Source organism: Trichosurus vulpecula, chromosome 2 (genome assembly GCF_011100635.1).
Source record: "Trichosurus vulpecula isolate mTriVul1 chromosome 2, mTriVul1.pri, whole genome shotgun sequence".
Taxonomy (NCBI): Eukaryota; Metazoa; Chordata; class Mammalia; order Diprotodontia; family Phalangeridae; genus Trichosurus; species Trichosurus vulpecula.
The window spans coordinates 61,948,763-61,959,332 of NC_050574.1; the positions used below are offsets into that span (position 1 = coordinate 61,948,763).

A 10,570-nucleotide genomic window follows, 5' to 3' on the forward strand; every position below is an offset into this window, starting at 1 on the left:
CATCTAAAAATTTCATCTCCTACCTCTTTGACTTTGCACAGACTTTCCCCCACGTTGAGAATGCCCTATTTCCTCACCTGGGCCTCCTAGCATCTCCAGCTTCCTTCAGAGCTCAGTTCAGGGGCTGCCAATGACACAAGACCTTTTCAATTCCCCCTAGAGAGGAGACAGACAGACAGACAGACAGACAGACCAGGGTTGGGGTGGGGGTGGTGGAGAGGGAGAGAGAGGGAAAGAGACAGAGAGAGAGAGAGAGACAGAGACAGAGAGAGACAGAGAAACATAGAGAGACAGGGGGGAGGGAGGGATGGAAAGGGAGAGAGATACACAGAGAAAGGGGAGAGAGAAAGAGAGAGGGAGAGGGAGAGGGAGAGGGAGAGAGAACTCTCTTCTTAAAATTACTTTGTCTAATTTTTGGATTTGATCAACATCTGAGTGTTTATTTGTTACAAAGTTTTTTTTTTTCTCTTTTCTCGATTCTCAAGGTGGGGTAAGAGGGAGAAAAATGCTCATTAATGGAAAAGAAAAGAAAAATTTAAGAAGAAAATAATTCTTCATATGATTTTGTATTTAATTATCTGGGCACATGCTCATAGATTCATGGGCTCACTGATTTGGAGATGGAAGCGTCTTGAGGGCAGGTTCTGTTTCATCTTTTATCTTTTCATCTCCAGAGTCTTGCACACAGTAAGCACTTAATAAATGCTTGCTGGATTGAAATGCCAACTATATGCAAAGTCCTGTGCTCTTAACTGGGGGACAGAAAGATTAAAAAATGAACCCACAGCTCCACCCTCATGAAAAAATAAGCAGAGGTAGTGGAGAGAGAACAAATCTCTGATTCAAAACCCGGGTCCTAATCGTAATAGCTCTATGACCTTGGGCAAGTCACCTAACCTCCTAGAGACTCAGTTTTGTTACCTTTAAAATGGGTTACATTCTGTGACTCTTTGATGAATTAACAAATAATTATGATTCAAAGGAGGATGTGCTGGAGTCGAGGAGAGTTCTAGGCAAAGCGCTATGAGAAATCTGAAGAAGGGGAGATCCCTTCCAGCTTGAGGGGGTTAGGGTAGGAAAAGCAGGTGGGCTTCCTGGAGGAGGTGCTTCTCAGCTGGACCTTGAAGGAAGAGAAGGATTTTAAATGATAGGGATAGACAAGGGAAATAACCATAATAGTAGCTAGCATTTCTATAGTGCCTACTATGTGCCAGGTGCCGAGCTAAGTGCTTTACAATTATTTCATTTAATCCCCACAACAACCCTGGGAGGTAGGTGAAATTATATCCCCATTTTCAGATGAGGAAACTGAGGCAAATAGAGGTTAAGCGACTTGCTTAGGGTCACACAGCTAGAAAGTGTCTGAGGTCAGATTTGAACTCAGGTCTTCCTGACTCCAGGGCCAGAGCTCCAACCACTGAGTCACCTAGCTGCCCTTAAACATGCCCCTGGGACACCATCCAGGTAGTCATGAAGGATGGCCCTGGGGGGAATGCAGAGTGGAAGGGGGCTGGGCAAGATCAGTGCACAGCTGGCACTTCGGTCTGGCTGGAACCCAGAGGGCAGGAAAGGGGAATCATGGGTGAGGAGGTCAGGAAGGAGGCAATTGAGGGTTCTGCCAGTCTGCTCCACTGGCAGGATGGCCACCCATTCTGAGAGACAGGGAAGTCAGCAGGACCAAAAAGGGTTTGAGGAGAAGGGCAGACGTTTGGTTTGGTGTGTATGGAGTCAGAGGCAGCAGCAGCAGGCTGTCCCGGTGGAGGTGTCCCTTGGGCATCTGGACGAGTGTAATGGAGCGCCCGGTTCTCCTGTGTCTACTTGGGCCCACTGCCCAAATGCAAGATGCCTCAATATGGAAAACAAAATCCCCTAACTCCCCTAACTCAGCTGCTCCATCTTCTAGAAACCGATGAGGCAGATACGGGAACTCTCCCCTCCCCAAAGCTATTGTGTAAACACTAACGGCCTGCCTGCCTTTTGCATAGGATGATTTCAAGAGAAATGCCTGTAGTGCACGCAGGTGCACGTTTCCATTTTTTACCTTCCTATCCTCATTTCCTAGCATAGTCCATCGACCAATAAACATTTATTAAGTGCCTACTATGTGCCGGGCTCTGTGTTAGGTGTTAGAGATGCCAATAGAGCATGAAACAACCGTTATTCTCAAAGAGCTGACGTTCCAGGGCTTATTGAAGAGAAACAAGGACAGACGTTTAGGGAATGGCCATCTTAGGGAGGAGAGGTGGAACCATAAGAGGGGAAGCCACAGGGATCACAGAACCTAGGGAAGAGAGTTTCAAGGAGAATTGGGGGTGGGGGAGGAAGGCAGATAAGCTGCAAAAGCAGCATGGGGCCAACAAGGCCAGGCCCCCTTTCACTGGCATCGAAGGGGCATTCTTTCTCCCTAGGGAGGAGTGCTGCCCCCATCTCATGCCTCCCAGATAGTACAGAACCCAGGATGCTTCCAAATCTTCTACCCCCTTCCTTGATGGACCCCTCTCCTTCACTCCGCCCCACTCCAGGGTCCCATTCCCATAGTCTGATTTCCTGAAATATTCCTTCAGGCTGGGGTAGGGGATGGACCAGCTCCTTTGTGGGTATAATTCTGCCATGATTAGACTGCTCAATGTACCACCCACACCTCCCCTTCTCACCCCTCTACTCCCACAAATGAAAGAATTCCAGGTTAGAAATCTAAAGACAGGAGAAAGAGATGCCCACTCACATGCTAGGTGCTAGGAGTGTCGAGGGGCAGGAGACACAGTCCCTGACACTCATGTTCCTGGAGCATTTTGAGGTTTGCACAATCCTTTATATACATTTCACTTGATCCCTAATAATAATCCTCAGGAAATTCACACAAGCATTATTGTTGTCTTCTCTCAGAGGAAGACACTGAGGTTCAGAGGCATCAGTGACTGCCCAAGGTCACACGGCTGCTACATGACAGAGCTGGGAACTCGTACCCAGGCCTTCTGCTTCCAAGTCCAGGCCCATTTCTGCCACCTGAAATGAGCTCACAGGATCCTAGATTTAGAACTGATGAGAACCTTAGAGATCATCTAGGCCAGGGGAGGGGAACCTGAGGCCTCGAGGCCACAGATTCCCCACCCCTGAATTCTAGTCCAACCTCTTTATTTTACCAATGAGGAAAGTGGGACCCAGAGATTAAGTGACTCATCCAAGGACACAGAATAGTGAGTGGCAGAGGCAGGACTCACACTAAGATCCTCTGACTACATACCCAGTACTCTTCTCACGGTGTTGGGCTGCCTCCTGAAACTATCGTGTTCCTTTTTATAAAATGAATTCCCCTCACAGGGATGTTGTGAGAAAGGGATGTGAATTAAGATTAGTATGCCATGAAGTACCAGATTCCAAGGTGGGATCTGTAGGAGCTTAGAGGAGGGAGTCTTGTGGACTAGAGGTGGTCAGGGTAAGCTTCCTGGAGGGAGAGCCTTGAAGGATGGGAAGAATTCAAACACAACAGGAGGCATGAGGAGGAAGTGGTCCCTCCAAGGTTTAGGGGTAGAGTCCTTGATTAGATGCTAAACTGTGAGGTGACACTGAAGGGTGATAGCTAAGCCTCTTCCAAAATTTGCCCTTGAGTTCAACTTAATTTTGAATTTAAATTTAATTGAGTTCAATTTACTTTGACAAAGATTTCCTAAGCATCTATTACTTGCCAGGCATTGTGGTGGGCACTGTGGACACAAAGACAAAAATCAAACAGTACCTGCCCTCAAGGAGCTTCCATTTTAACCAGTGGTAAAATGATAGGTAAGTAAATGTGTGGTGATTTCAAGACAAAGAGAACTCTAGTAACTGGCATAGTTTAAGTGTAGATGGCCACGCAGGAGTGGTGCTTTGAAGGAAGGCAGGGATGCTGAGGGGAGAAGGAAGGGAAGAGGGGAGGAGAGCATGCCTTCCATACATAAAATGTGCCAAGATATGGGGATGAGAGATGGGATGCAAGGTGGAGGTAACAGAGAGAAAACCAGATGGGCGGGAACAGAGTAACGGGAACGAAGATCATGTGAAATATGCCTGGAAGACCTTGAAATGCCAAGGAGAGGAGGTTTGCATTTTTATCCTATTTTTAACCTTTCTTTGTGTCATGGACTCTGTGATAGTATGGTAAACAGGAAGCATGCTGGAGTCAGAGGAGCCCATTGTTAAATTTTCAGCATAATCATCTATAACTTGGAAATGGTAAATGCTGCAAGTCAAGAGCTTCATTTATTGTTTTGTTGATTGTCTGGACTAGATTTAAGTGATGGAGAAAATGTTAACAATTCAGATTAATATTGTTTCTGGCATACTTTTTTTCTTCAAGGAGCTGGTTGTTTAACATTTACCAGCACACCTCGAAGCCTGTGGGCTCCTTCTCCTAGTAAGGTTTTTAAATAATTGGAGCAAATGCACAAGTTGGTGAAAATCAGTCATTGTTTTCCTCTCCAGGTTCACAGACCCCCTGAAATCCAACCATGGACTGCTGGTTAAGAATCTCGGTCCTCGAGGCTAATTATTAGAGAAAATATGTGCTAGTGAGACTCAATCTGTGTTTTAAGACTATCACATTGGCAACTGTGTGTTGGTGGGATGAAGACTGCAGCGGGGAGAGACTAGAAGACAGTTCATTGCAATGGACTGCATGAATTCAAGGTGCTTTAAGAATATAAGTATGAAATGCTTTAGAGCTAAGTTGGTAATTCACTGATAGCAGTAATTGACAAGAGCTGGCCAGTGGCAGCATGTGAGGGTTTGGGGAAGGAATCTTTGGTGTCACCTCCCAGTTCAGTGTCTCTTCCAGGACTCTTAACATTTCCTAAAAGACCTTCTCTCTCCATCAGCTTCATTTGAATTTTATTCATCCTTTAAGAAGAGGGAGAGAAAAAACAACCCAAGCTAGTCACCTCAAGGGGACCAGAGGTTGGTGGTACCAACAGAATTAGGGAAATTTGGAGAAGGAAGAGCGCTGAGGAGAAAAATGAGTTGTTTTGGCCAAATTGAATTTGAGAAGCTTTATGGTACATTGAGCAGGCAGTTGGCAATGAAGGGGCAGCATGATATAATGGACAGAATGCTCGAGTTTGAATCAGGGGGACCTGAGTTCAAGTCCCACCTAAGACGCTTGCACAAGTGTCTCATGTCTCCCAGCCTGTTTCCCCAGCTCTAATAGCATGAGGATGGTAACCTGTAGCACTCTGAGGGTTACTGTGAGGTTCAGAAGGTGCTTCGCAAACTTTAAAATACTTCATAAGTGTCAGTTATGAAGTTATTTTAAATACATCTTTATTGATATCTTGTTTTTATGTAGCCTAGATTCCCTCATATAGCAAAATATTTTAAAATTTATTTTTAATGTGAGACTAGTGTTTAGGAGGGAGAGGTCAGGGCTCTGGTAGGTTTCTGCATCAACACAATAATTGAGAAGGGGGCCCAGCATGGAGCCTTGGCCCTAGAAGGGCTGCATTTTGGTCTTGGCTTCTGCTCTATTCTACCTGCACATACACACAATATTTCTCTCCCCTCTCGCCTTTAACTCCTCAGCCTACCATCTCTCTCCACCCTCAAGTTCCTCCCCTGGCCCCAATCCACTAGACCTTACAGGTGGTACAGGTCCAGCTGCCTTTCCCTTCTTTCTGCCTTGAAGGAGTCTAGAGATAGCGACACCCCACCCCACCCCACCTCATCCCCACATGTCCCCTTCTCCAGAATGCAGGAAGAGTGATCACACCCCAGAGTGAAGAGTTCCTTTATTGGAGGACAGCGGCCCTCAGGTGCGGCCAGTGGGCATGAGAGAGCCACCTCAGGGAGCATCAGAGCTGGAAGGGGTGGGCAGAAGGCATCTTCCAAAGCTTGACCTTCCTCTCCCTCAGGGGGTGGAGCCCAGCCCCCCTTTCCCAGGTAGAAGCAGGGCTGAGGGCATATGAGGTCAGAAGGGCCTGGTACTACTGCCTCTGCCCCCCTACTCCATCTTGTTCTGGTGGTCAGATCCTGTGATGGAGATCACGGGATGGAGAAAATATTCAATTGTGGGAGGGGGGTAGAGAAGAGGGACAGCTCCCCTGGGCTTAGTAGAACACTCCCCTCCTTTACCCTGAGCCTGCTGGGAGGTGGGGATGGGGATGAAAATTCTGGCAAAAGTTCAGTCTCAGAAGGCCAATGGCCACACTGGGACACCAGCAGTCCCTAATTCTCTTGACAAAGAGATGGTGGCCCAGGAGAGCAAGCCGATAGGTTATAATACAGGCTCTGGGTACAGGGCTTCAGAAGCAGATCTTGCCCCATGCCTCCAATGCCAGGCAGCCCCTCAGGCCTGGCTTCATACCACAGCACACAGCACCACACACTAAGATCCATTCCTCCCTGCCTCCCTCCCCACTGAGGCCTAGGAGTGGGAATGTGGAGTACTAGTTGGGGGCTACAGGAGATGGGGCTGGCCTCTCCTGTCTCCAACTTTTCCCAAGTTTTTGAAGGGGGAGGTTGGGAAAGATTGTCCCCCTCCCTCCCCAGGACAGGGGCTCAGGGCAGGGAGGTGGGCCTCGCTTCCCTTCACACCTAAAACAAAGCAAACTGCAAACATTGGTCCCTCTCTAGTAACCAGGGGAAGGGTCAGATCCCCTAGCAGGGGCCAGGCAGGCCATCCCTTGGGCCAGGACCTACTGGTTCTCCTCTCTGGCAGCGTGAAGGAGACAAGGACACAGGTCCAGGGTTAGTCCCCTCCCCACTGAGGTCCCTTTCCCACAAGCCTTGGGAAGAGAAGGGGATAGATATGGGAACTGGGGGGGAGATGTGGAAATGGGGGAAGGGGCTTTTCCCAGGCCATCACATGCTATCCCCTTCCCTGCCTTGGGAAAAGAGGGACTTCACAGCTGGGAAGGAAAAAATAACCTCACACCTATCCCTCCCCAACTTCAAACTAGAAGTCCAAGGGGTCAGACCGATTTCTGGGGGCTATTTAGGGTAAGGGGACTGAGCAACCAGCATGGTGGGGGAGGGGGGGGGGGGAAGGGGCCCAGGGACTCTCCCTACCTCCTTCTCAGGGACCCAAGTATCTTACAGTGTCTGATAGGTGTTGTCCTTGACTCGGATAAAACGGATGAGGAAGAAGGTTACAGCCTGCAGACTCAGCACCAGCACTATGCCCCCAACAAAGCTAGCCCCATCAAAGCCAGGCGTGTGGGAGTCCAGAGGCGGGACAGTGGCAGGGCTGCCTGGACAGGGCAGAGGAGGGTATCATCATGTTTCACACCATGCTCAGGGCCCTGTGCCCAACAGGGAAGGGCATGGCCAGGGCAGCTGACTGGGACTTCCCCTTGGAGCTCATTGGGTCCAGCCCCATCATTTTGACCCCCATAGAGATTAAGTCACTTGCTCAAAGAGCTAGGATACAGAGGGGCTGGGATTTGAACCCAGGTCTTCTTACTCCAGGACATCTGGTGTTTTTTCTCCTTAATACACGTCAATTTTCCCACCTATTCTCTTGCTTGATTTTTCTAACACCTCCTCGAGGGAGGCAAGGTTGCTGTTAACAGTTTTACAGACAGAATGAGACACAGAGAGCACAGGGCAGGCTAACAGATCTACCACTAGAGTTCACCATCTGAAGGGGGAAATCATACTTCTCTGGGCCTGTTTCTTCTTCTGTAAAATGAGGGAGATGGAAAGTCCCTCCTTTTCTAAGCCTTCCATGTCTTAAGGACCTTTCCAGCTCACAGTGAGTTTGTAACAGCTCAGCTTAGAACCCAAGCCTCACTGCAGTCCTGTAACATTATTGATAATCCCATATTTATATATGACTTCATCCTTTGGAAAGCCAATTCAATTCACAGGGAACAATTTCTTCTGCTCCACATTCCATCACTCTCTGCAAGATGGGCAGAAGAACCTCCATTTGACAGATGTGGACATCCTTAGGAATTCTGAGACCCGGCCTAGGGCAGGGGTCCCAGTGCCTCTCCTATGGATTGCTTCCTTGCTGAAAGTCCCCTCTCTCCAAGAAGCAATACTGCCTCTGGGAGCAGAGGCCTTATGGGCTCTGTCCCTTCCTTAGGATAAGATTTCCCCTCTTGGACTGAGGGTTTGGGGAAGGGCAAGATCATCCTGGGACAAAGGGCAGGGCAGGTCCCCATCTGAGCCCAGGGATAGGATGAGTAGGAAAGAAGAGACTAGTCACAAAGAGAAAGAAGAGTAGACATGGGGAAGCCCTGAAAAGGGGAAGAGGAGGAAAGAAAAAAAAACACAGAAAACCAGGATCTGAGAGTAGGGCCTGCTGGCAGCAGAGAGAGCTAGCCTGCCTATCAATAATTCAGCCTTTGGGGAGATCTCATTACCTATTGTAATTAACCAAGAGCTCCCACTGATCCCTCCTCCCCTCAGTTACCAAAGGCTGTCTTGTGACTTTTTCAGATGCCCAACAGTCCCCCACCCCCGATATACTCCCTCACCCAAAGTGGGGGGAAGGCTGGGATTAGCAACCTCCCCCTTTCCCAAGGCCCCTAGAACTGGGCCTCCAATAGTTCTGGCCTTCGTGACACCTTGTCATTCTCGGGGGCCTTATAGTATGCTGCCCCAGAGTTGGTCTTCCCACCTCCCACCCAATGCCCCCCATGGTTCACCCCATACCTGATGTGAATGCCTTTGGTTCCTGGGTGGGTGGCTGTGGAGCAGCTGGGGAGACACAATCTGTTATAATCCAGGGAAAAAGGATCTGGAATCTCCCCCACTAATGGCCCAAGCTACTGGGAGCTTTCCCCTCCACCGCCACTCCTCCAGCTAATCCAGGTTTTGTCAATCAGCCCCCTTCCCCTGAGTACCAGACCCCCTTATCTCTGCTTAGAGTTACCTGGGCACAGGGCTGTGTGGTTATAGATAGAGCAGCCTTCCTTGGCCTCCTCTTCCCGAGCTACACAGTGCCCATGTCCTGGAGGAGAGAAGGAAGGAGGGAAGAGGTAGGGACAGGAAATCCCCCAAAGACTCAGCCTAGAAACAAGTCCCTAAGGACTTTCCCAGCCTTCAGGGCCCCAAGGGGTCCAGACTCAAATCTGAGATAAAGGAGATTCCTGGAGGTTTTGGGAACACTGAAGATTTCTAAGTTTATGGAATGACAAAAGGTAAGGAATGACCTTAGAATGCAGACTATCAACTAGATGAGATCTTGGAATGTGGAACATCAGGGCTAGGCAGGAGCTTAGAGAGACCATCTACCTCTTCACTTGGGCCTTGTGGCTTTGGTTTTAAAAATATTTTGTAACGGTATTTCAATATGGTTTTCTTTTGTAATGTTACATATTTTGTTTTATGTATTTAAAAACCACATTCTGGGAAGGGGTCTGTGGTACACACCAAAAAGGCTGAGGACTCCTGATCTAGGCCCACCTCATCATTTATAGCTGAGCAAACAAGAAGCCCAGAGAAGGGAAAGGCCAACAGTGGGACAACAGGGGGACATCGTCCCCATTTCTCCAGGTTCCCAACCCACTGTATCACATGTCATTTAAGTTACTTATGACAGAAGACTCCTTAAAGTAATAACTGAGAAACTATTGTGGACTGTGTAGGAGGGGCACGGGGGTGGGAGGGGGATGCTTACAGATTTTCATTCTGACAGTTGCAGGAGTCACACACAGCTCTCTTGCCTTTTTCCAGGTCCTTACCTGACTCCTCACCCCCACAGTGTTCCCACACACAGCCTGAAAGGTTTCGAGCAGGTTCCCCCTCCACGCAGCGCCTGCAGGATTCCAGCTGTTTGCATTCAGCAACAGCAGCAGGGCCCCAGATGTTAAGGCCGAGCAGGCCCCCCCTGCCCAAACCTCTGCCTCCTTTACCTGGGGTGAGGGAAGAAGAAGAACTAAGACTGAGTAGTCAGGAAGGGGTTTCTCCAGCTTTAGCAGCCGCTCCTCCTCCCCCCCACCCCCCAACACACACCTGGGCTCTGTTATCTGTTGCCAAAAGTAGGGGCCAGTTGTTTCCTACTCCGCACACCCAACAGCTGGCTCTTCCTGACTCTCATCCTTCAGTCAGAGCTGTGGAATTGCTGGGAGGTCACAGCTAGGGCCACACCAGGCAGGTTCTCTGGGTTTAGGACCAGGTTGGCCTGGGACAGCTACAGGCTCAGGCCCCCAGCAGGGAGGCAGGGACCAGGACTTAGCCATTTGTCTATGAGGATGAGGCAAATAGGAGCGAGTTGCACACTTGGCTTGAATAGCTGGGAAGGAGGGTTGGAAGCAGTCATGTCTCTGAGGGGCTGGGCTACCTCACCTGCCTGAGCAGGTTCATGCACCTGATGAGGGGCGATGTGAGAGCATACCTGTCTGGGAAGGAGGGCCCGCCCACACCTGGCTGTCCCCACCTGTCCCCCACCACTCACCGGCTGCTGCGAGTTGGGCACAGAGCAGGAGGCAGCAGCAGCCGCTGCAAAGCGCAGCCCGGAGGGCTCGGGGCCCCGGCACGGCCATGGACTCAGGGGGAGAAGGCTGCTCCTGGCGCTGGGCACGGGAGGGCTGGCGGAGCGTCCCTGCCTAACACTGGGCAGCGGGGGAATAAGCCGCCACCAGGCGAGCTC

At 49.7% G+C, this 10,570-nt stretch overlaps 1 protein-coding gene across 2 annotated transcripts; it reads right to left on the reverse strand.

Annotated features, from left to right (window-relative positions):
* Positions 1–5,914: 5,914 nt before the first annotated feature.
* Positions 5,915–10,529, reverse strand: CD164L2 (CD164 molecule like 2). 2 transcript variants are annotated; one of them, XM_036747085.1, is made up of 6 exons: positions 10,376–10,529; positions 9,663–9,833; positions 8,852–8,929; positions 8,632–8,676; positions 7,067–7,220; positions 5,915–6,000 (listed from the first exon to the last, which is right to left on the reverse strand). In XM_036747085.1, exons 1-6 carry the CDS (start codon positions 10,461–10,463, stop codon positions 5,994–5,996), a joined length of 543 nt encoding a protein of 180 aa, XP_036602980.1. In that variant the 5' UTR covers positions 10,464–10,529; the 3' UTR covers positions 5,915–5,993. The 2 variants fall into 2 exon arrangements, with proteins under 2 accessions (XP_036602980.1, XP_036602981.1); XM_036747086.1 differs by lacking the exon at positions 5,915–6,000 and having other exon boundaries at positions 7,063–7,220.
* Between the last annotated feature and the right edge of the window lie 41 nt (positions 10,530–10,570).